At 44.2% G+C, this 24,945-nt stretch overlaps 1 protein-coding gene across 3 annotated transcripts; it reads left to right on the top strand.

Annotated features, from left to right (window-relative positions):
- Nucleotides 1-954: 954 nt before the first annotated feature.
- On the top strand, nucleotides 955-24,754 carry ETNK2 (ethanolamine kinase 2). 3 transcript variants are annotated; one of them, XM_044445455.1, is made up of 9 exons: nucleotides 955-1,189; nucleotides 10,699-10,958; nucleotides 11,868-12,005; nucleotides 12,923-13,057; nucleotides 14,008-14,156; nucleotides 14,301-14,384; nucleotides 16,914-17,113; nucleotides 18,809-18,882; nucleotides 20,053-24,754. In XM_044445455.1, exons 1-9 carry the CDS (start codon nucleotides 1,025-1,027, stop codon nucleotides 20,084-20,086), a joined length of 1,239 nt encoding a protein of 412 aa, XP_044301390.1. In that variant the 5' UTR covers nucleotides 955-1,024; the 3' UTR covers nucleotides 20,087-24,754. The 3 variants fall into 3 exon arrangements, with proteins under 3 accessions (XP_044301390.1, XP_044301382.1, XP_044301399.1); XM_044445447.1 differs by having other exon boundaries at nucleotides 19,920-24,754; XM_044445464.1 differs by lacking the exon at nucleotides 12,923-13,057 and having other exon boundaries at nucleotides 19,920-24,754.
- Nucleotides 24,755-24,945: the final 191 nt, after the last annotated feature.

The following is a 24,945-nucleotide window of genomic DNA, read 5'->3' as shown; positions in this document are numbered from 1 at the left end:
TACTAGTACATCTCTCTCACCCCACCCTTGAACAGACCTTTCACATTTAACCACTGTGTGATAAATGGAAATTACTCTTCTGGCTTTCCATTTTATCCACCATATTGGGATAAGCTCAGTGTGCCTCTGCAGCTGATGGGGAAGCAGGTGCTATTACACCCAAGTCTTACTTGTGGTTTTCCCACCGGCAACTGGGCATCCACTGCATAAACCAGATGCTGGACCAGAGAGGAGCTTGATCCGAACCAGCATGGTTCTTAAGCCACACCTTGTCTGTCACACACCTTTTGGGCTGCCTGGTCCTAACTGCGTTCCCTCAAAAGCCAGAGGGTTTTACTTGCAGACACTCTCCGAAGACTGGCAGGCAGACAGCCCCAGGCAGGGCTGATGCTAACCCGAACCCGAACCCTTGCCTACCAGGACGCGCAGCAAGCCTCCTCGAGCCGCCTGCTAAGCGCAAGGGGCGGCTCTTTCCGTGGAGCAACGCTGGCGTGCATCTCGTTTGCCTTGAATCCCTCGCCTTTGCCGCCAGCTCGCTGTTGCTGCCGCCAGGAGCTGTACCGAAGTACACCTCACCTGGCTGGCTGGCTGGCTGGCTGGCGGCGGCATCAGCACGGGCGGCGGCACCCTTTGAGCTGCCTGAGCAGCCCTCGCGCGCGCGGCGGCGGCGCTTCTTGCCGGCCCGGCAAGGAGAGGCGAGGCGAGGCCGGCCGCGGCGAACGCTTCCTCCCGCTGACATCACAATCCGGGCAGCGCTGGATGTTCCAATGAGATTCGTCTGGGCGGGGCGGGGCACGGCGGGGATGGCGGAGTGACTCATGGATTCCTCTCGGCCCTGGCTCCTCCCCTCGCAGCCGCTTCCCGGCCCCTCCACATGGGCTCCCGAGCCGCCCTCCTCCTCCAGCCGCTGAGGGGGTGGAGTTGCCGCTGGCCCCTAAGGGTGCGCTGCCCTTCCTTCCGTTTCCCGAACTCTGCCGCCCCGCACCTGAAGAGAGCCGCGTGGTGGTCGGGCTGCCTATGGGGCATGGAGGAAGACGACGAGGAGGAGAGTCGACGCGTCCCCACGAGCTGCTACCCGGCCATCCAGCGTGTCAGCATTGCGGTGGATGAGAAGAACGTCCTGCCGGGGGCTCTGCAGCTGATCCGAAAGCTGAGACCACAATGGGAGACCGAGCGAGTTAAAAGCAAGGTACAAAACACAGAAGAGCAGCACGGAGTTGGCTGGTTGCAGGCGGTGGCCGAAACAACAAAACCTCCCCAAACACTCTCCCTCTCGCTCGCTGGGACGAGGATCGGGTTGGTTGTAGGAGGGCAGTCGACGGCAGTGAATGAGGAGGGGCGTGGGAAGGGGGGAATGATTAGGGGAAGGACGTGTAATTCACCTCCCAGCCTTTTTAGTGCATTCAACAAGTCTAGGTTGGGTTTTTGATACTAGGGTGGAATAGTTCTCTATTGAGGTGGACCCAACACATTATTAATGCCTTATTTTAGTCTCCATGGGCATTTCTTGAGCGAGATAATTTCATAATGATTATTCACCCCACTTCACAGCATCCTTTAATCACGTACAGTTGGATCCATGCTTCGAATGGTTGCTTTGAAATGAATGAAGCCCCACTGATTTCAGTGCATCTACACCAAGTATGAGTAAATTTGGATCTAACCCCTTGTCATATTGGGATGGTTTGAGGATGGCTCTTTCCCACTGTTCCCCTTCATAGATATGGGCCAAGTAGGAATCTGGATATGTGACCATAGTTTGAAGTATAATACAAGGTGATGAACTCACATCACAACCTTCCCCAATGTGGTACTGTCCAGATGTTTCTAACTACAACTCCTGTTATCATTGCCTAGCTGCTTAGGGCTGATGGGAGTTGTTGTTCAAAGCATCTGGAGAGCAATATGATGGGGAGGCGGATTATTACAAGGGTGCCGTCCTGAAAATGTGGTGTACCACTCACCCACTCCGTCCCTCATAATTTCTTAATAATGTTACTCTGCTTCCCCCCACCACCACCCAAAGAAGGTATTTCAGTGGTTATAAGCAATTGATTTACAAATGAATAGATTACATATTGTATATGTCTCGTTAAGGTTTCTCATTCTCCTCCCCTTTTAAGCATGGAGATCAATTACAAGGGAGTTCATGTGCAAGCCAGTGTAATCCAGTGTTCAGAACAGGATTTGACATTCACTGCCTGCTTGAAGCCAGTCGGTGTAATTTCTGTTTTCTGTGACTCAGTGTTCACATCTGCAAAACAGAATGGAAGGAACATATATCTTTCCCCATTAATCTTAGGGAATGGCACCAACGAATTGTCTTCAAGCCTGGAGTACATTCATTTTACCAATCTGGGACATGCAGTCTGTGCTAGGCACTGATCTCCCATACAGATTTACTCAATTGGCTGCATGCAGTCATATACAATAACAAGCTATCTAAGTCAGAGCTATCCACACACTGAACAACATCTCTGAGTGATTTGCTACATGATGTTGCTCTGTGCTATACCTTACTGTTTTTTTCCAGATCCTGCTGCCCACACTTCCAAATGCATCCAAGCTTTAAACCAGAATTGTTCAGGAAGCAACCATGTAGCCAAGTCTTTTGACAACTTTGAAATCCCCAAATGTTACAGTTTTGGGGAGAATCCACTTGTTGTTCATATCAGCCTATACGACAGTGAAACAGGAAGGGACCTTGCTGTAAACACTGCATGTGATTTCTTCTCCTGCACAGGTTCTGTACAGTTTCCTTTTCCATTGTACAGTCCATGGAAAAATGGAAAATGTTCTGTTTCACTACACCTATTTATACTAGTGCAGTGTTCATTTGTAATCTATGGCATGAAAGACCCATTTCATTAAATGCAACACACACATAGGCATTGTAGTTTATTTCATCCTTTCTTTCCCTTTAATCACTTTAGGTTTTTTTGTAGCACAAAGTAAATAAGCAAACACACATGCACACACCCCGTACCTGAATCAGAAGATTTAATAGCATATTTTTGTGTCATGTCAGTGAATGTAACTTGGTTCATATGAGAATAGATGTTCAGTAGTTCTGCATACAAGCTGCCTGAATAAAACTGGGATGCTGAACAACCTGCTCTAGGTAAGATGGGAAAGGCACACTAGGTTTACTTATAAAAGGAGTGGTACCCTGCTCAGATAGTGGATCTAATCATCTGATTTTAACATCTTGATCTCTTAAAGCAGGGTGGGGAATGTGGCCTACTTCCCATAGGCACTGTGGCCAGTGTCAGGGATAATGGGAGCTGTGGTTCAACATCAGCTGAAGGGCCACAGGTTCCTCAGCACTGACTTGAAGGTACATCTCTTACATACTTGAAGCTTATTTTTTACACCTAGTAGTTTATTCTCATATTTGTAGTCTAGTTCCATATTATCAAAATGATGCTGAAGTTAATGCCTACTTCAACAAGGCATGAAGGATCACTGCTTTTTGCTGTAAAGAAAATAATATAATATTCAATATTCCTTTTTGTTGAGTAAGGGTACTTTTATTGCATCATTGCACTGCCTCAAATATGGAATTTTACAGAGTCTAGATGATACTGTCTTTTACTTGTAACAGTCCTGTGTTTTCCTAGCTGCTTCATCTGTTATCTTACCATAGAAAATGATAAAGGCATCCAAAGAACCTGTTGGCTATGGGGTGGTATAGAAGTGCAATAAATAAAATAAAACAACAAATAAAAATCTGTCAAGAAAAATGAAATAGTTTCACAGTGCCTTCTAAGTGGCTAGGTGCCCTCCATCAGGAAGCACCCTAAGGGAGTTTGGAGGATGCTACCTTTGAAATGATGATCTGTGCTGAACTGTTTTGTCCATGTGCAAAGCAGTAGCTACACTGTACCCCAGGACTATCCTCACTTCTTTCAAGTAGCAATGGACAAATTCGATTTAGTAATGGGCAGAGAAAATGGAAGTGTTTTCCCCTAAAAGTGAAAAGAGGAGGTTGTTTTTCTGAACCATTTCCCGGAATTTAACAGACTGGATCTAAGGGAATGCTTCCTTCCTTAGGTGCTTCCATGAACTTTTCCTCCTCACCACACATTCATGAGCTCGTGAATCCCACCTGCATTGCCATTGCCCCTGTCAGGTGGTAATAAACAGTTTAGTTGTAGGTTTCTCAGGGAAGCCTCAGTTCCTCCATTTCCCAAAACCTGGGTGCTGTTTTTGCTTTGTTCGGAGTGCCATGGAAGTGGGGAGGCACATGCCCACTTCCATTGGTCCAAACCAATTAATTGTTGGAGGCTGTGTAATTTCGTAAGTAGAGTGAGCATCAGAAGTCAAACAAATTGCTTTCCTGAACTAGGTCATTGTGAGCTTGTGTGATATCACTACTTTTGAGCATCTGAGTGGAAAGAGTGCTGCTCTAACTACCTGCCCTAAGATAACAACAAACTTTAACTGGTCGCATTTATTTATTAAAAATATTTGTATCTCACTTTTCCAGTAGAATATTGCATGAGACAGCTAACACTAAAGATACTTTTGAGATGTGGATTTTGGGTTTTTTTATTGTCAACACAGCTACATTTGCTTTTTGCATAACGATACAATATTATGTTTTCAGTGGTTTTATAACTCTGGTGCAAAAGTATTTGAATATAAGTTTCCTTCTCCATGTCCTTTAAAAGGAAGGGAGCCAACACCACCTGTGGGGACAGTGTTGTTTTGAAAGGACAAGAGTTGCATTACTTATGTTTGTTCCTGTGCCCAATTTGGCTGGATGCTCTCAGCAAACAAACTCCCAGCAAGCATGGGGAGTTAGTGTCAGAAGGATCATTATGAATTTATAAATTGTCACATATAATCAAAGAGAGAGAGCAGTGTGGAGATGACTGGTAAAGGTCATTTTCAGAGAACCAGGGAAGAAGACACTGAAGTCTAGCCTGTAAGCTCATTGGGGCAGAGATTCTGTCCATGTCTGACATACCTGTTTAAGCAGTGCTCAAATGACAAAAGAGGGCTTTTGTAACTGTTTACTCAACTGCTATTTTAGAAGGTTACAGGTAGAGCCTCATTCGGCTAAAATTTGGCACATGGATGTTGTCAACTCATCCTCTTTTCCCCCATAAATCAAGCCCTGTCCTATATTTGCCAGGATGGAGAAGCTGTGAAGGGGAAAGCAGTTGAGGAGTGAAGGTAGGCAAGATGGGTGCAGCAGAGGAGATGGGAGATACCAAAACAGGAAAAAGACCCCCCCCCATAAACACTTCACTCTACCCCCATAAGATTACATGGGTCCAAACAATTTGGCTGCTAAGGTGGAGTGGACAAGGCTACCCCATTAGGAGTAATTGTGTATTTCACATACATGCTGAGTCTCATTAAGGCTTATTTAAACTACAGTGAGCCAATGCACCTGCTGAGCACAATTTGAATATGCAGACCCCCAGTTGAGGTTGTCATGTTGTGCGAAACAAACCATCAGAGCTTATGTAAGGCCAAGAGTGATGTGAAGATTGCTTAACCTTTGCATATATCCTGACAGCCAAACCTGGACAGCACGGCAAGCCTTCCTCTGCCATCAGGGCTAATATATTCAAAATGGCGTCTGACACATGCTATATTTTGCTGGGGTCAAATAGCCTAACTGTTACACTGGCAGCTGAGCTGGCTCATTGTCTCCTGTAGCATCCAGGAAGCTTGTTTCACAACAGATCAAGAAAGGGGAAAGGCTGGATTTCTGGATCATTGCAACTGCTACATCAGAGGACTTTGGAAGATTCTCTAGTTGCTAGTTGCTGAATCCCAAAATAACTGAAGCTATAATCCTACACAAACTTACCCAGAAATAGGTCCCACTGAACTCAATAGGACTGGCTTATGTCTAGGCACAAAATTGCACTGTAAGGCTCTGATATCTCTAAGTTGCTTTAGCCTGCCCATCCCCTATCTGTTTCCTTTCAGATGCTTTGGATTACACCTCCCAACATTCCTGACCATTGGCCATGCCACCTGGGGCTGCTGGGAGTTGAAACTCAAAACAACTAAAGGGCACCACATTGGGGAAGGCTGCTTTTGCAGGTTGAATCCTGATGCTGGATCTGGCTGTGATTACTGGACGAGGCCAAGCAGGCGTCATTATTATATTATATAACATTTATTTTTATATATTCATATAACTATATGAATGCTATGTTATTAATGCTCTGTTATCAGTGTGCATGACCCTTTACAGAGTTCAGGAGGACAAGTCCGTGCCCTTGTGACCTTACAATCAGAAATGGGTAGCGAGGGGAACAACACAGTAGAAGATGCAGGGATAAGAAGAGAACGAATATGTGGTTGTTTCAGTGGCACGTGCTTAGGCTTAGCTGCTGAGTTACTCTAGGGCACAGGAGCAGTTGCAGCAGGCAAAGATGGCATATGGAAACCACAAGAGAGAAACTTGAATTGAGGGTAGTGATTATGCATGAAGTACCATGTCTCGTGGGAGTTGTACAAGGTGCCTTGTTTTGGTGTCTGAAAATGTTGCAGTAATTGATAGTGCATTTTTGGCATAAGCATGCATCCTGAGAAAATACGTTTTTTTTTCCTGTTTCCTTTCTTTTTCTTTTTGCAAATGGAGAATTCTGCCTTGGCAGAAATTACTGGATTTGGGATTATAATAGGTATGATGCAGTTTGTGACTGTACAGCAACCTAGATCAGCCTTTCCTCCAGCTGATAAATGCTGGATGTTGTAAGCTGTTTTATAAGTAGTCAAGCATTTAGCAGTGGACTGTTAAAAGCATAGTGGGGCAGAATATAGAAAGAGAAACTGCAGGCAATATTAACTGAAAAAATTATCTTTGAAAGGCTAAATATTTTCCAACAGGATAGAAGGAGTGCAAGTTATACAGGAAAGAAAATAATATTTGTACAAGGCAATTAAGGATTGATAGTTAAGCTGCCAAAAATAATGTCATGGAATGCACTGGGAGGATAATTGGCAATAATCCTATTAAGGCATGGAGGGGGGAACCCTCAATAAGCTTTATAGCAAAGAATGGTTGAAAACAAAGCCAGAGTTCAGATCCTCATCGAGGGGGTATCAGTGGGAACATAAGAAGAGTCATGCCCTTCATCTTTCACAAGAACTGATACACCTAGGCACAGTGCCTCTGATACTAGAGGTAGCAAACAGCCATCAGGACTAGTAGCCATGGATTGCCTTAGCCTCCATGGATTTGTCAAATCCCATTTAAAGACTCCATCATTACATCTTCTGGTAGCACATTCCCTAGTTTATGCAGTGTGAGAAGGTGTACTTCTTTTTATCTCTCCTGAACCCCACACCATTTAGCTTCATGAGATGTAAGAGGAAGAACAATTTATCCATTGTCTGCACACCTTGCATTGTTTTGTATTCCTGTATTATGTCTTCCTGTAGTCACTTTTTTAATATTTCCAGATGTAACTTTTCCTCATAGGGGAGTTGCTCTCAATGTTTCTACCATTGCAGAAATGCATGGAAAGAAAACTATTTAAGCAATGCTTCTACCAATGAACTGTTGCCTTCTTCTCTCCCATTCCCACCTGGTTCTTTTGGGAGGTGAGCTGGCATTGCTCTGACATTTCTAAGAGATCAGTGGATTGGTCTCTTCTATACTTAGCCCCATACTCTTCTGTTGTCTGGGATTCTGCCCATTTTTTGGTCATGCTGGAGTGTGTCAAATATCCCAGCAAAGAGATCAAGAGAGACAGTATTCACCCACATAGGCAATGAAAACAGATTGGATCTTGGTGCAGCTGGCTCACCCCAGTACTGCTTTACGAGCTATAATAGTTACTTCTGTATTGTCCTCAAAATACAGATTGGGGAGATTGGGACTGATGGTATGAGGATGTGCTGAATGTACTAGCAGTCCATGCTCAGTTTCCCAACGTGTGAGTAGAATCACTATATTATAATATGGAAGACAATGGGCATTCTCAGATTAGTTTTTGTTTTACAGAGTCCTGTTTTCTGGACCTGTTCTGGTTAGATGCCAATTGATTCAATTGCAGGGTGATTTTGTGGCCTTCTGGACAATATCTGGAGCACCATAGGATCATTCAAATTTTCAGCTCTAAGGGCTGGGCAACAGCTGTACTAGGTCACAAGAGCAACCTCAGAGGGGGCTTAGGGGGCATTCCAGACCAGCACTGCCAAGATATCTCATCCTGGGGCACCTCAGTTTCTTTCACTTCCTCTCCAAAGTGCTGCAGTTGGCTGCCCAGAATCAAGTGCAAGAGCCGTGTGAAAGAACCTTTGCCTCTGTGCTTCTTGCACCCCGCACCAGATGCTTGTAATCCTGTAAATTCAGAGGAATATGGGAGTCTTTATATGTTAGTTCTGGTACCAATCGTGAATTCTTTGGCTATGCATGTTCTAGTGTATGTTCACCCCGAGCCACTATTTTGTACTTAGCTCAGGTTGGACCTCAGGATTCCAGTAAAACAGCAACAACAAGCTAGATCCCATAAGCCTGGAGTCAACCCACCTCTCTCTGTCTTAGAAAAATGCCTAAGGATCTAATACTGCCCTGAGAAAGGTGGTATTCTGTGCATGCTTGAGTATACAGAGACAGCCTGGATGTTGAAGTCCAATCCAGTCACTTGTTTTTAAGCAAGGGAAAAATGAGAATCCTGTATGCTCAGGCAAGCAGCCAAGTGAGGGAGAGGATAGAACAAAACCATCTATCCAGCTGTGAGATGCAGGGAAAACAATGCTGGCATCCTCATCCGAGACGTCTCCGTTGATCTAGGACTTCAGTGCCACTCATTCCATTTGTGTCTCTGGATCCTACCTTTTTGTTGTTGTGCATTGCCAAATTCAGGAATGTTTCTCTGCATTAGGGAGTGTTTGTCAAGTACTCCTCTGGTTATGAGTACTATTGACTGGTTTCCTCCACTCCCACCCCAGCACTAGAATCTTCCTTTTCAATTTAAAATGACCACAAAGGCACCTTACACTTAAGAAAGGAAGTAGGGGGGAGATGCCCCAAGCAGCCCTCTCCTTCATTACTCTTGAGTACTATACCCTCTCACAAGTTCTCAGTCTTTAAAAATTGATTTTATTGTGAATTTCAAAAGTCCTTTGTGCCGGGCTCTGATTGGTGGGACTTCAAGTTTTAGGAAAAGGACGTGTGAACATAAGAGGGACTGCACCAGATCAAACCAGTGGCCCAGCTTGTGTAGCATTCTGCTCACACAGTGGCCAACCAGCTGCCCACAGTTTCGCTCTCGCAGGACATGGATGCAACAGTGCCATGCTGCCCAAGTTTCTCAGCAACTTGTTTATGCAGACAAACTGCCAAGAGGTTCCCAAAATCTTCCCTCCCTTGCATTAATATGTTTTGCATTCCTACCCTGATTTCACGGTGCTTGGATTCAAATGGAAGTTTGTAATACTTGCTTTTCTGTGCTTCTGCACAAACCTCCCTCTTGCAGATGGAACAGAAGAATGCATAACTCCAGTTTGTACTTGTCCTGAGCTGAATTGCTCAGCTCCAGCAAGACGCAGTCTGGGGAAAGGGACTGCCCACATGCAGGGGGATTTTCCCTTCCCAGCCATGAAATCTATCTGAAATGCTGCCTGAATGTATTAAGTCACCCTTCCCCAAGTTGGCATCTTCCACACAGTTTCAGCTGCAGCTCTCACCATTCCTGGCACACTGTGCCTGGGGAAGGTGGGAGTTGTGGTCTGGTATTTCTGGAGGGCACCATCCTTGGTGTGTTCTGAGGCCAGGCTGGGTTATAATTCTTCATGAGTCTAGCTTCTCATTTTATAGATCCATGCTGTTCTAATATTAGAACTAGACTGGCATCATCTTGTCATTAGGAGAGGACAAGAGCTAATCAGAGTGATATTGTGCTGCCCGTCCTTTTGCTTAGCCTGTGCAGCAACACTGCAGAAGTGTTTGCCTTCAGCATCCTGTTTTTCTCCTTGTCTTAGAGTTGGCGCTTGCTGACTCTCATGGTTTACATTTCAGATTTGCATTCAGAGAGTTCTGGATAGCCTGTGTAGTTTTCCCTCCCTGCAAATTATAACCTCACATCTACTCTGTGAAGTTGGTTAAGATGAGAGAACCTCGTGGCCATGAACACCACTGCTGAGGAGGAGTTCGAACCCCGATTTCCCTGTGGTTCATCCAGAAGCCTAAGCCCTGCACCATGTTGGCTTTCAGTGCATAACGCCAAAAGATATCTACTAATGAACAATGCAAATGGATTGTCCCAAGCATTTGTTACCATGGTTTCCAGTTGGGTCATTTTCCTACTGTACCTTTCCAGACTTTCAAGTTCTCTAGTATTATTTTTCACTGGAAGTGAAGTGCTCAGCACTTGCACATTTTTGAGGCATTTTAGCTGGTCCTAATAGAGATAATGCCCAACTGTGGGTTAAGGATTTGTTCCCACATGGACTGAGTATCTTTGTTTTTATGTCATTTCTTAAGATATCCTCTGATCACCTTGCCCCATAGCAAGCTCAAGTGGGAATAACTCATTAAATAAGTGGGTTGTGGCCAATGATTCCCCTATTTCGAGTAGATCTGTTGAAATAAAGAAGACTTAATTTAGTCTCACATTGGATACAGCCCAGCATAATTGCTTCTCCCCATCCTCAGCCTCAGTCCTGATAGTACTGCCACAGCATGAGCTAACATTCACCCTGTCTTCATTCCTCACCAAGCTCTTCACTGAAGGCATCACCAACAAGCTTGTGGCTTGCTTCACAGAGGAGAACATGGGGGATGCCGTCCTGGTGCGGGTCTATGGCAGGAAGACGGAACTTATCGTGGACCGAGCTAATGAGCTGAGGAACTTCCAAGTGCTTCAGGACCATGGCTGTGCCCCCAGCCTCTACTGCACCTTTGAGAACGGCTATTGCTATGAGTTCATGCCGGGAAAGGCACTGGGACCAGAACATATCCGGCAGCCAAATATATTCAGGTGTGTGTGGCGTGGAGGGACAGGGAGATCATTTTGCAAAGGGTCCACAATATTTGCTTTCAGCATTTATTGCATTTATTTAACTTTTATATCGCCCAACAGCTGAAGTTGTCTGGGTGGTTTCCAACAGTTCCTAACTGGATTGTGATGCAATTAAAAACATTGCTGTAATACGTTTTTTAAAAGTCTAAAATGTTTTAAATTGGTTAATAGCTAAACAATAATATACCAGTTAAAAACACCATGTGTGTATACCCCCATCAAAGCATTGGATAATCTGCACATGAACTTACCTGCATCTAGTTTGGCTTTAATCTAATCAGGTGTTGTTGAAACACCCCTTCTCTCTCATGTGGTACAACAACCTTCCCTAACCTTGCGATGTTTCGGACTACAGCTCTCAGGTTTCCTGACCATTGGCCGTTCTGACTGGGGCTGATGGAAGTCCAAAATACCTGAAAGGCAACAGAGACTGATACAGGACTGAAGAAATGCAGAGCAGCATTGCTGCTTGGAGGTTACAAAGAATACTTCCCACACAGTGGCTTTGTCATCTTCCTTCTCTTCTTCGGAGGCATAAGTCTCAGTCCTGAATCATTTGCAGGGACTGAATGCCCTCAACTGATTACATTCAGTCCTTAGATAAATATTCTGATGTGTCCTTGTGAGAACAAACCCAATTTTGACTGACGAAGACAAGGATGGCGATAGTAGGAAGGCGTGTATAAGGACAGTAAAGTGGAAATGCCATGATGGGATGGTTTCTTTTTCATAATGATATTATGAAATTAATTTGCATTAACAAAGCTATTCAGAATTACAATTTTAAATGTCCAGAAGTTGGCGCAACTTCCATTGATATCAGAATGTGTACTCACTGAATTGCTGTGTCTCTGTGATTTATTTTAGGTTAGTTGCCCAGGAAATGGCAAAAATGCACAGGATTCACACCAATGGGAGTCTCCCAAAGCCCTGCCTGTGGCACAGACTGTTCAAGTACTTTAACATTGTGAAAACTGAATTTTCCAGAAAAGCATCACATTCCAGGTAAAGAACCTGAAAGCCAATCTCTAGTAAGCACATTAGTTACTAGCAGTTCTTGTCTACTCTGCTGCATGTATTTTAAGCATAGGGTGAAAGCATAGGGTGCCAAGTAATGAACTGGAGAAAGAGAACTTGTTAGAGTCAATTAAAGCAAAACACTTCACACAGCAGAATGGCAAAGTCATTATTGGATGCTAGACTTTGCCACCAAAATGTCATAATAAAAAGGACAAACTTTTCGATGTGCTTGGTGGTTTTTCCAGCTTTAAGTTGCTCCATGTACACAGTTCATTTTCTTGTTGCCAAAATTCATGGTTATTCCCCCCCCCTTTAAACAGTTGCCTTTTTAGATAGATGATTTTGACTAATGAGAACTTATATTTACCTATTTTAGAAAGAAGAATTGCATCCTCTGGAACTGATTCCAGAAGGTTGTTGTGCATCTCCTCTCTTCCCTGAAATAGATTTCTGTCTCTATAATGCCTCTGACATTCGAGGTATCTCCAGACACTTTAACAGAGACTCAGGAGTGCACCCCATCTTTTCGAAGGTGTTGAAGCTTTGTTTTAGCATTTTCTATTCAGAAGTAGATTCTCAAACAATACCTAAACGTTTAGACTGGTCATGCAGCATGATGTATTCATGCCTGGATATAACCCACATGGTTTACCAGCTTTCTCAGTGCTGTTTCTTACGGTTGCATCCTGCCTCCATGGGTGTAGATGGGGGAAAGGGCAAGAGGTCCCAGCACAGCGCCTTCCAGATTGCATCTTACATACATTGAGCATGGCCAAGAAATATGCAGCTGCAGTCAGGCCTGATAGTGTACAAACTGGCCCATTGAACATTAATGACTGGTCCATCGTAGCTTCAGTGACATAGTGAATTGTGCCAGCAGCACTTTAAATGATTCTTTGCAGGCTCAGATCATTGTTACACAATCAGAGAAACTTGGAATTGTTCATTCAGCGGCTGGTTATATGGAATCCACAACTTCTGCTTCCACAGAAAAGGTGCCTAGGGTATTTCAGGGGTGCCACCTTGCCAGCAATCAGGTCAGTGTCAGGTTGCATTGAATCCCAAACCTTGCCATATGGAGAGCAGTGGTACTGCTGCTGTTTTCAGTTATCCCAGTATGAAATTAAAGGGAGACAACAGCCCTTAACATCCAGCGCCTTTTCTTTTCCTTAATTTTTGATGTTACTAATCTCTTGATCAGTTCAAGACTGACATGCCAAATTCATAAAACTGGGCTGGGGAATCTCAAGGCCAGGGACCAAATTTGGTGCTCCTGGGATTCCCAGACAGCCGCACCCCTTCCCCTGGTCCCTTTTTCTTGCCCCCAACCACTGATTATTTAATGGTTTCCTAGCTTTTGTGTGAGTTCCTGCCCTTCCCCCTGCCATATCCTTTAGAAGGTTGAAATGCCTCCCCTAAGGCTTAGTTATCGGCATCAAGCATTTTAAGCTATAGATATTTTTTGTCTGCTGTGCTGCAATGCAGCCCTCCAAGAGTTTCTCCAAAATTACGTTCTTCCTTGCCATAAAAGAACATTCTTTTGAGGAAGCCGATGAGGCATTTCAGAGACAAGATTTGATCCCTTAGATACTCACTTTAGTAAATAGTGGTTCAGAAGTTAAAAACAGAGACATTTTAATCCTTTAAAATGACTCCTCAAATAAGGGGGAGACACACAGGGTCATTGACTCATTTTATCTCCATTGATGTGGTCATTTGGGGGTTCGAACAGCTCCAGAACAGGCAAAATTCAAATCCAAGCAGATCCCGGCATTGTTGTTTTAAACTGTTTTGTATTGAAAGTTAACTTTCATGGGATTTAACTCTCATGGGATAATCCAGGCACAGTGTGTCCTGGGAGCCGTCTTTCTCCAGTGTGTGAAACCTCCCTTACAAATTTTACTAATCTTAGAAAATCCATCTCTCACACTAAGAAAGGTTTAATGTCTGCACGTGGACGTGGCATCACTTTGTCTTCCTTCCCAAGCCTCCATCAGGAAGTGCACATTCCCAGCCTAGAGGTGCTAGAAGAAGAGATTTGCTGGATGAAAGAACACCTCTCCCAGCTCCGCTCTCCAATAGTCTTTTGCCACAATGACCTTTTGAGCAAGAACATCATCTACAATGAGACAGAAGGTTTGTTGCCTTCCTATCACAAATGCATGAATCTTTGCAAAAACCTCCAAGGTACAAAAATCAGAGAAGTAATCCTCTTGTCTCTTCCAGGCAGGTTGAGAGAACCTGCCCCGGTCTCAATTATTGCTGTCTTTATTTGTTCAGGTCATGTCCGTTTCATAGATTATGAATACACCGGTTACAACTATCAAGCGTATGACATTGGAAATCATTTTAATGAATTTGCAGGTGAGTTGAAATCTCCTCTTCTTTCCCTCCTCTTGCTCTTCCTGGAAGCAGGAAATACTGTTTCAGATCCTTTATATCTTATCTGACGGAGACACGAACTGAATGTACGCCCTTCTTATTCCCAGAACACTGCCTGATAATGTGAGTTCTTCAGGGAGACAGAAGGTTCCTAGAATCTTAATTTTATCCTGGAACAACTGTAATGCGAGTACTGATATTATTACCATTACCTGCCACGGTTTCTGCTTTTTAGTCAGCTGCCCCATGTTTGCAAAGCACCACCTACCAGCAAAGGCACAAGGACTACCTTTCTCTCTGTACCCGGAGAGTACTTTTCCTCGGTACCTTGGCCATGCCATCAGCCACTGGTGCTATCATATTTCTTGCCAACAAGTTCAGGAAAGCATGGAAGGCACAACTTGAATACGTTGATGCTCAGTGTGGGATTTTGGATGGTTATGCTTTTTCAAAAAATCACAGACTGCTGACAAACAAGGATACTACATGTTAAACTTACGGTTTTTGCAGTAAACAGTGATTTTAGATTGTAGTAAGATTGTTTTCCTCCTTTCTCCACCCTCCCCCTGCTCTCGTATTCCTGACTCAAAGGATGGATTAGAGGCAAGCTCCTTTTGAAGGACTTGCATGTAATTATCCAGGTCTCTATATTAATTCTCTGTTGAGCTTTTATAATACAGGAAATCATTGTATGGCTAATTATGTCTGCTACCATCTCAGCATGTGCTCAGTTCCATGAGAATCATAAAAGCTAAGCAGGGTCAAACTGGAAGATTTTCTGGAGGGACCCACAAGAAGTATAGAAGATTGGTACAGAAGATTCAGTCAGTATTTCTTGAGAACTAGTACAGAGTGGAAAACCAGCTCATTTGTAACTTGGGGTGCTTCCAGATGAGACTTTCTTTGTATAAGTGCCCTGTTTCATTCATGCAATTTTACACAGGGTCCATTTGCAAGTCTCCTCTGTTTTCCTACCACGTCTTCTATCATTTTTTCTTAGCAAGAAAACCTATTAAGGGGAGAAAGATGGAGTAACTCAGCCTTCCCCACCCTAGCATCCTCCAGATGTGTTGGACATGGCTAGAATAGCTGCACTGTGTCTCTTGAATAGCACCTCTAGGAACCCTTCATTTGGAAACACCCTGAGTCATTGTTTGTGCCCAGTGAAAGGGAGAAAAACATTAGGGAGACAGGAAAGCAAGAGCATAAGGACTAGCCAGTTAGTTTCCTTCACGCAAAGCCTTTGCTGATTAGATATCTTTTACTCCAGTCCAAGGAGGCCCACACAAGTCTGTTCTTGGCAAGACGTGCAAGGAAGTGAGGTTGCTCTCTTGGACTGCCCCTTCCACATGTTTCCCCTTCTAAATCCCCAGGTTCTCCACTTACCTCCATTGGTCTTGATTCATGTTTGCATCACATGAGAGGTGTCTCTTTGTTCAACTCTGTTTTGCTTCTTCCATTTTAATGGTAACATTTGCAGCAATGCAACTTGAACAGTGGGTGGTATTTCGCTAGCATGGCAGCCTCGCACAGCAAGCACACCTCGAAACTGGTGCTGTGCAAAATGCCCTGAGGCTTCCGTTTTCAGCAGTTTGTGGTGGGTGCAGGCAAAATTAAGACACCAAAGAAAAAGGCTGGGGAGGGGAAGACTTTTGTCAAGCATTATAATGGGGAGTGAGAATGCAAGGTTCCCATTACCTAATTGTAAAAGGTGGCCAGGGGTTTTTTTTCCCATTCCCAAAATGTCATAGGACTGGACTCCTCACACAGAGGCTTTTAGCCAGCAACCCTTCCTGGAATGACCTAGGAGAACACCCGATGTCTCCAGAGTATTTAGGAACTGCTGATGGCTGAAATTCTCTGTTCTGAGTCTCAACCTGCTCTAGGCAAGAAGGGGGCTTTTATAGATTAGGGAGGGGAAGCTGGAAAATTAAAAAAGAGCTTTCCTAAAGGTCTAAAAGCCCATTCTGGCTTGCAGTTCCTGAATGCTCAGGAGACTATACAATGTCATGTGTTCTCCTGGGCATTCCAGGAAGTGTTCCTGGGCTAAAACGCTACATGAGGAGCCACAGTGCTGTGACAGCATCCAAGCCAGTGTGTGTGTGTGTGTGTGTGTGTGTGAGAGAGAGAGAGAGAGAGAGAGCGAGAGAGAGAGAGAGAGAGAGAGCGAGCGAGAGAGAGAGAGAGAGAGAGAGAGAGAGAGGAGGGGGGGGGACGGGGGGGGAGGGCGGGAGGGAAGAAGAAAGATGGTTTCGTCACTTCTTGCATTTGCATGGTCAAGGGAACCCCTGTCTACCCTTCCATTTCTTCGCTATGAAAAAGGCAACAAAAACACAGTCTCTTTTGCAGGGCATGGGTCCACAAAAGTAGCAGGAAGAGTTCAGCTGTCCTAATACTTAACATCAAGACAAGGCCTTCCAGTAGTTTTGCTGTGCCTGAGATCCCATCCTGTCTTGGCACAAGCTGCCCATCCCATCTCATATTTTATCCATTGCCAACTTCTGTTCCCAGGGCTGAATGAGGTGGATTACAGCCTGTATCCCTGCAAGGAGGTCCAGCTGCAGTGGCTGAGATATTACCTGCAGGCCTACAAGAAGCTAAGCCAGGAAGACCAGGGAGGAGGTGGAGGAAGCAAAAGCAGAGGATGGAGTGGAGGTGTGACTGAAGAAGAACTGGAGAGCCTCTATGGACAAGTGAACCAGTTTGCTTTAGTGAGTATGTGCATTGGGAAGAAAGGCCCACTAAAAAGGAAGATATGTGGTCCCTGCTGGAGGCGATGGGTGGGCAACTTGCATCGCTCTAAGGGCTAGTTTTCTGTCTTACTGACTCAAGAGGACCACATTACTGTATCCACCAGAGAAATTTTTTTTTCTCCTTTTTGTTTTGCTTACCATTCTAATTGTGTTTGCTTTTTAATTGCATTTTCCCTTCATTCCCTTTTTGCTAGCCGAACTCCATAATTTCTTTCTGCATGTCACAGACCTTTCTGAACATCTCTCTCAATTCAGTGTCCTTACTTTTTACTCGCTTTCATCTTTCCCTCTCTCTCCCTACACCTCATCCTTGTTTCTCTTCTCTTAATTGTTTTTAGTCTACCCAGTAACAAAAGGTTTTCTGGACACATTACATGAGAAAAGAGTTAAAATGCTACATAATTAAAATGATAATAAGCACCACAGGAAATAACAGTAAAAACTAGACAGAAGTAGCCATTCCAACACTGCATGGGCAAATCTAAACAATAAAAACGGAAATACCAGGCAGAAAAGAAATGCCTCCTTCTGACTCTGAAAAGAATGTGGGTACCAGGCTGGCCTTCTTGGCAAGAACATTTTGTTGTTATTATTTACTCACCTACAGCTCCATCACTTCCTTCTCCTCTTTGCAACCTGTAGCTCTCCTTTCTATCTCTTTTCATTAATACTGGTCTCGGTGTAACTCCAGTTACTTTATCACATTTTCCCCTTACTCACAGATTTCTGCTTTCTTCTTTCTCTATCAGTTTTGTTCGGTGCTGCGGTCAGATAATTTTAGGTTCAAGGTGCACCAAGGGTACCTTGCTCTCTCCCAGACCCTACTATGGCACCTCAACCCCCAAATGGTCGGACAGTTTGCATGCCCCTGTCTAGCATGGATTGCATCTTGAGATGGTAATACATGTTAGTGGCAATGGTCTCATTGGGGGTGGGGGGTTAGACGCTCATGTGTATGGCTTCACTTATTCCAAAATGTGACTGGACACACTCGCTACTGCACAAGGCCCTGGACATCTTGTTCTGCCTCGGCGACTCTAACTGCATCTGCCCCTTATGCACACATAGCACATACAGTCAATCTAGCCACATACCATACTATGTCCAGTAATAGTGAAGACTGTTTCTCTACATTTCACACAACAGAGAAGTCTCAGACAACATGTTGTGGCCTCAGGAGGGAGAAGGAACTAGTGGCGGTTAGGGCCTGCTGGGTCCTGAGCTAAATTGCCAAATGCACCCTTTGTTTCTCCCCTCATGTTCTCATGCTTCATGTGGGTGGCCTGTTTCGAAAATAAGCCAGTTAAAATTTGTATATTTATGGTCAACTTCATATCATTTTTAAAAAATGCAAACCCTTTAAAATACCTTCAGAATAGCTCAGTGACTGCAGGGGGAGACTGGGTTAGCACAGCCAAAGCCAAAGGCGTAGGATTCTCCCTGGTTTAAACTAAACCATGTTTTCTACTCCCAGAATCATATTTCCAGAGGTCAGTTTAGGACGGGAGAAATATATGCATTCATTGAATGCAGTGAGAGCATTTTCGCTCCACTGATCTTAAGTTGTCTGTCTTCACCTGAATTTTCACTCAGTTCTTGCTCACATAGTGCACATATGTGTCCTTGATAGTTTGTTTTATTTTGTGTCCCTAGGCCTCTCATTTCCTGTGGGCTTGCTGGGGCCTCATTCAAGCCCAGTTCTCTACCATAGACTTTAATTTTGCCAGGTGAGTGCATCTTTATGCATCAGCAAAGGAAGGTTAAGGCTGAGGGAGAGAAACCTGTGAGCGTTGCTTCTTTCTAGCACACAGATTCTGAAGTGGAAGGCCAGACATCCTTTCTATCATTTTGATTTGTGGGCCTGCTATCAGGATAAAATCTTAAATCAACAACCCTATACAGGCTTAGCTGGCAGCAGGTTCAGCTGAATGCATTGGGATTGCCTTCTGAGTAGACACACAGAGGCTTTCACTTTTCTGAAAGTGGCATTAATTTTTTTCTTAGAAACAAGGTCACTTTAGGGCCTTGGTAGCCATACTGTTGTCAGTTCCTCTAGCGATACAGCCTAACTTCTAGCTGGGCCTGAGCCTTAGAAGCTTTCATTCTAAACAGTAAGCATCACTCAGAACTTTAGACTGTTAATGGCAATCAGGCATTTGTGTCAAATACTTTGTGCCACTGAAAAATCTGCCTTTCAATCTCAGCCAAAATTAGTTCTCTGTAAAATGAGGACAGCAGTCATCTGTGGGCCTTGCAATTCTTTGAGGTTGTATAGGCTGGGAGAGGGCAGCTGAACAAGGCCATGAGTGAGCTAAGTCAGTATTTGAATGTAGGTCTCCACCAGCCCAGTGTGATACTCTACCTCAAGGTGGGCAACTTGTGATTTTATCAGTCCTAGCCAACGTACAATGAAGAGGGGTGATGAGAATCGGTAGGCCAAAACAGCTACAAGGGCACAAGTTACTCAAGCTTTGTTGTGTGTGAGTAGAGGTTTGGAGGGGCATGTGTATGAGTGTAATCGGGGGGCTGAAATGGATGTGTGAGAAAAAGAATGCGAAGTGTAAATGGCTATATGCATCATGTGTGAGGATGCAGTAAGTGGATGCATATGGTATAGAAATACAGGCACACACAAACAAGATGCATACCTCTACATTTTGCAGGGCGTCACCTATATAAGCTAAACTGCTGTGTGTAAGATATTCTGTGGAAGAACTAGATATACGAAATGCCTGTCTGTCTCTCTTTCTCTGTTGCTGTGCAGGTACGCAGACATAAGATTTAAACAGTACTTTAAAACAAAACCCGTGGTGACATCCCTCAAAATGTCAAAGTGAGGTTAAAGTCCAAAGAGTCTTCTGGTCCTCAAGATTCCATACTTATTTTCTCTGGTGTAGAGCACCTGCCACCCTGTCCTCCTGCAGCTGCTGAGCGGTCAGACATCATGAAACGGATGGAAAAGGAAAGTGCGCCTCCTATGAAGCCAAAAAAATTAAACCAGGCCCCTGGGACATGGCTGTGCCATCCATGGATTATCTGCCACATGTTGCTTCCAGAAGGTGATATTAGGACATGGCTGCTGACAAAAGATTCCATTCACAGAGTCTGGGGTATTAAGGAATGCTTCGAGGTTTAAAGTGTGAGAGACAAAGAGTGTTGGGGAGGGGCTGGCTTTGAAATTTATGCAGCCTTGAAGGTCAGCGTTGGATGGAACACTTTGTTCCTTGGTTGGGAGAAAAGTCTGACAAGTACAGAGTGTTCGTTTTTTGTCACAATCCATGGAATTCTCTTCTTTTGATCCTGAGTTAAATTGAGGAGTGCTTGCATCTCTTTACCAGACTGATAGGAACTAAGAGGAGCTTGAGTTCCTCTTAGATCTAGTCCTCTGCCCACACTTAGAGGCAGGATTCTCCCCATGACTGCTTCTTTCGAGCAATTCAAACAGAGAATCTGGAACAATGTTGTCTTGCCCATCAGTGATCTTTGGTACGGATGATATAAAAAGTGAAAAAGCACCCAAATGTATAAAGAATTACTTAGTGCTTAGTCAAATTGTGAGGTAATGCAGCAGGAGGTGTCTGCCCTGGACGTTTTTCTACAGGTTATTGGTGCTTTCAGCATTTGTAGCATGACCGCTTGAGAAGTGGCACAGGGCGGCTGCCATTAGAACTGTGTGCATATAGTTTAAGCTGTGCAGCTTTGAAGAGGACAGACATTGCTGCCTAAAACCTGATAAGGCAGGGAAATGCATAGCAGGTATGTCTTTAGTACATTGGCATGGATATACCAAGTTTACCTGATGCCCTGTCTTCAGGGTAGCCATGCATGGGGCAAGTTCAGCTGTCTGTCATCCCCCCCACCCCCACCCCCACCCATTGTTTCTTTAGGCCCCGAAAATGATCACTTTGCCACTTGGAATTGGTATCTTCAGTTTGTGTCATTTAGTAGTTCTAGAATGTGAGAATGCATATCCCTACATGAAATTGGATTGTGCTTTTTTCTAACATGTTTACATGAATAACAAGCAAGATGAAATTCGTTTCAATATAGTGGAGGAGAATTGCACCAGTAGCTTCACAATGGAATTTTTGACCCAGGAATGGCTACCTGTCATTTTAGCAGCACAGAGAAGAGGAGATGGATTCAACGGCAGTGCTGGCACTGTAGTGTACAGTAGCATGAAGAAGCTTCTGAGCTCCCGGTCCCCTCTGCAGCCCTCTCAGCAACTAGCCTTATTGTGTATGTAAATAGACTTTATATTATCCCTAGATAGTGATCAACTGGAACCAACTTGAAACATTCCTTATGAACTGTGAACAGCTGAACATGGTGCTTTCCCTCCCAAGAAGGCCGGTTGGGTTCCTCTGGCAAGAGGGCCAAACCTACACACGCCTCCCGTGGGTTCTCTAGTTTGAGTAAGGAGAACACGATATATCACAAATTCAGGTCCTGCTTTTTCCCCAAAGAAGGAGAAAAGTGATTGGGAGAGAAAAATGCCTGGGAATCCGGATTCTAGCATCCAGCCAGTCTTTAGATGCATGTACCGAGTACCATTTTACTACTTGCGTTTATTTTTCCCTGATGGGCTTTTATTTTGTGTAGTGAACCGTTAATACAGTCAAGAAAACATCATCTTTCCCTTTGTTATGATGTCTCCACTGCTTAGTTGAGGACTTAAATATCCCCTATGATCAAATTTTCACTGAATATGTATTTTGGAGCAAAGATAGAAACAGTAAGCCTCCTGCAGTCTTTTAATTGCTGTGCTCTTATAATTAACTTCCTACCTACAGGCTGCAGCTCCCAGGATCTGATTTCCTGTGGTTTGCCTGTCCTGGTATAAACTGGTATATAATAGTTGTTAAGAAAGGCCATTAAGTACCCCGTAGAAATCGCCTCTGTCCAAATAGGGAGCAGTCCCCTTTAGTCATGCAAGCAGAAGGATGGGAAGAAAAGCAGAGACTGATGATAGTGCTAGGATTTGCTGCTCTACTCTATGGAGGGGCCTGAGCTACTTAAAAATCCGCCCTTAGTGCAAAAGAAATGGGATTACATTTGGCCTATGGAAGCAAGTTGATGGCTCCCAAAATACCTGTTGTGGTCTGCACGGAGGTTCTCGTTTAGAAATGCCCCCCTTGCCCCACAATAGATGCAGAATATGATCTTGTGAAGGTGGCAAGAAAATACAGCAACAAAAGGCCTGCTCATTTTATGCAAAAGTGGGAATGGCTCATGCACATGAACGCAATGTGCTGGGTGAAGAAGAAACTTCCAGGATCTTGCCCATGATCAGATCAGATGCATGATCAGCAATTCTGGCAATCATAATTCTGCTCAGAGGCAAGTTCTATGAATCTGTCTTCGATGATGTCCTGTTCTCAGACAAATGGTCGCAGGGATGACTGCAACTTTAGGCAAAACCTCCGCATGGGGAAGGAAGAATTCTTGACTTCATGAAATGACTGAGCAGGTCTTGTGAAAGTACGTTGGGCCTTCTCTGTGCAACCTATTAGGAAAAAGCAGTGCTTCAAAAGCAGGGAGTATCATTTTCCCCAACTGCTTCCCCTGCAGCACACTCATGCTGCCAAAGCCTACCTAGTAGTTTCAAAAACCAGCTCAGTGCATATCTTCAGAGGATTAAATTCCATGTATCATTCTGCATCATTCTGGGGGCATTGCAGAGAGGTGGCTACGCAGCTCTAGTCATTCCAAGTATCTGAGGGATAATTGTGGATGCATTTTGTTTGTTACGCACCTGCTTATTATAGTGGCATTTCCCTGGACATCCCGCATCAGGGATTAGAGGGGCAATGCTTTGCCCAGCTGCAGAGAAGGGACACAGCCCTCTATGCTGTGTGTGTGAATGTGTGTATTTGCTGTTATGCGTCCCATCACTTTGCATCCTCTGAGGCTGCCTGCACTTCCTGAACGGAAAATCTGCTCTGAAAAAGCCTTGTGGGAGGAATTTCGGCTTGCTGCCTTCCCTGGGCTTTTGCTGAGGAGGCTACAGACCAGCAGAGAGACAGGATTCTGATACACACTCCTTGACCACCTTATATGTAAGATAAGCAGAAGAACCCTCAAGCCAGCCCATGACCTTTTCTCTGAAATGTTCTTCTCCTTTGAATTTCTATTCAAAAGCCATTTCTTTGCTATCAGATTGAGAGAGACTGATAAAAAAAAAAGTGTGGAAGAAATTTTTGGCATGCCGTTCGTTTAGACGGTGTGAACGCAGCAGCCGCTCACCTGTGGAACGTGCACTTACCATGCTGTGCTGCATGTCGTCTTCTCTCGTGGATCAAATGTAGGGGAAATGGATCCCTCCGTTGGAACCTGAAGGGGATGTGCAGAGCACTGATTGGCTAAGCATCCGCAACATCATCAAGTGCCCCCTTGCCAGAGCAATTTTACAGTATAAACAAACCACTGAAGTTTTTTTTTTTTTTCCATTGGTACCCTTTTGCCTAAAAAAGTAATGTGCTGTGTGATTGTTTTCATGGATAATTTTGTGAACATCCTTTAAACTGGTTTTTCCCAAGCTAGCACCCTCCAGCTCTGTTGGGATGCAGCTCCCATAATTCCCAGCCAGCAATGGCCGTGCGGTTCAGCATAGCTGGAGGACACCAGGGTGGGCAAAGCCACTTTAGACAAAGAGCAATGAAGACAGACACTGGGCTTGCCCCACAGGGGCCAAAGACAGCAACACCCCGCACACCATGCTGACTCGTGTTTTTGTGTATGTCCTTTCATGCCTGCTGTTTGATTTTAATGCCTCTGGACAGTTCTGTAGAATCCTGGAAAAAATTGTGCCACAGCCGGCATCTGAACACAAAAATGAAGACTGATGTGTAGGTGTCCATGTGTATTACTGTACTATGTACTTGAGAGATAAGCCTTAGTGTGTAATTGTGTAATGTAGAAAGGACTCCTTGAAATATGACTCCTTTAAAACTCTGGAGCTCTTCAGAGCTATTGTTTGTGTGTGTGTGATTTTTTTTGTTTTTGTTTAGTTGAGGTTGTTTTTAGGGTAAAACAGCCAAGTGGCTCGAAGTAACAGGGCTAAATGAGGACATGCCAACAAAGAAGCGGTCAGCAAATGAGCAGCACTTTCCTGGTCCAGCTGAAAGCCATCAGTCAATGAACTGGGAAAAGGTAATTTCCTGAGGATTAGAATTGCATCTCTTTACCTGAAGTCCAATATTCACTTTACTGGGAGGAAGTTCCATTGAGCTCAGTGGGGCTTACTTCTGAGTCAATGTGATTAACTGTGCTGTTCACCCATAACCGAGGCCAGTTCCGCTTGTCGTGACACACTTTCCTGTGAGGTGCTGATGTCGGCATGACCTTTTGAGATGTGGCATAACCACTTTTCTCATTAGCAGCCTATGTATTCAGTTCTGTGTATATGAAAATACAATATTTCTCTGTATGATGTCGTAGATGCTGACAATATCAAATCAATTGTGTATTCTCACAGGAGAAAGTGAAAATCAGTGGCATTTATTCCCTGAAAAAAAGGGAAGAAAGGAACCTTTTAAAACACAGTGTGTCTCTTTTTATCTATAAAGCCAGCGTGATGAAATTAAAAACTGGAGGGGAGATGCTTTTTTCCTAAGCCGTCTGGTATTTTTACATGTCATGTGTTTCACCGCAAGACTGATAGGCATTAGTTTGTTCTTGTTTCCAAGAATAACAACAAACAGTTTGTCCAATTTTACCTATGAAACAGAGAAAGGAGAAGCTTCTCTGATAGGATACAAATAATAAAACCATGTCTCTTGTGTTTCTGT

The sequence above is a fragment of the Varanus komodoensis genome, unplaced genomic scaffold, assembly GCF_004798865.1.
Source record: "Varanus komodoensis strain SLA01 unplaced genomic scaffold, ASM479886v1 scaffold1, whole genome shotgun sequence".
NCBI classification, from domain to species: domain Eukaryota; kingdom Metazoa; phylum Chordata; class Lepidosauria; order Squamata; family Varanidae; genus Varanus; species Varanus komodoensis.
This window is presented reverse-complemented; position numbering and strand designations above follow the sequence as displayed.

Coding starts and splice junctions, on each gene's coding strand:
- ETNK2 (XM_044445447.1), top strand. CDS start 1,025: ATGGAGGAAGACGACGAGGAGGAGAGTCGACGCGTCCCCACGAGCTGC. Junction 10,959..11,867: donor CGGCAGCCAAATATATTCAG/GTGTGTGTGGCG, acceptor GATTTATTTTAG/GTTAGTTGCCCAGGAAATGG. Junction 17,114..18,808: donor AAGTGAACCAGTTTGCTTTA/GTGAGTATGTGC, acceptor TTGTGTCCCTAG/GCCTCTCATTTCCTGTGGGC.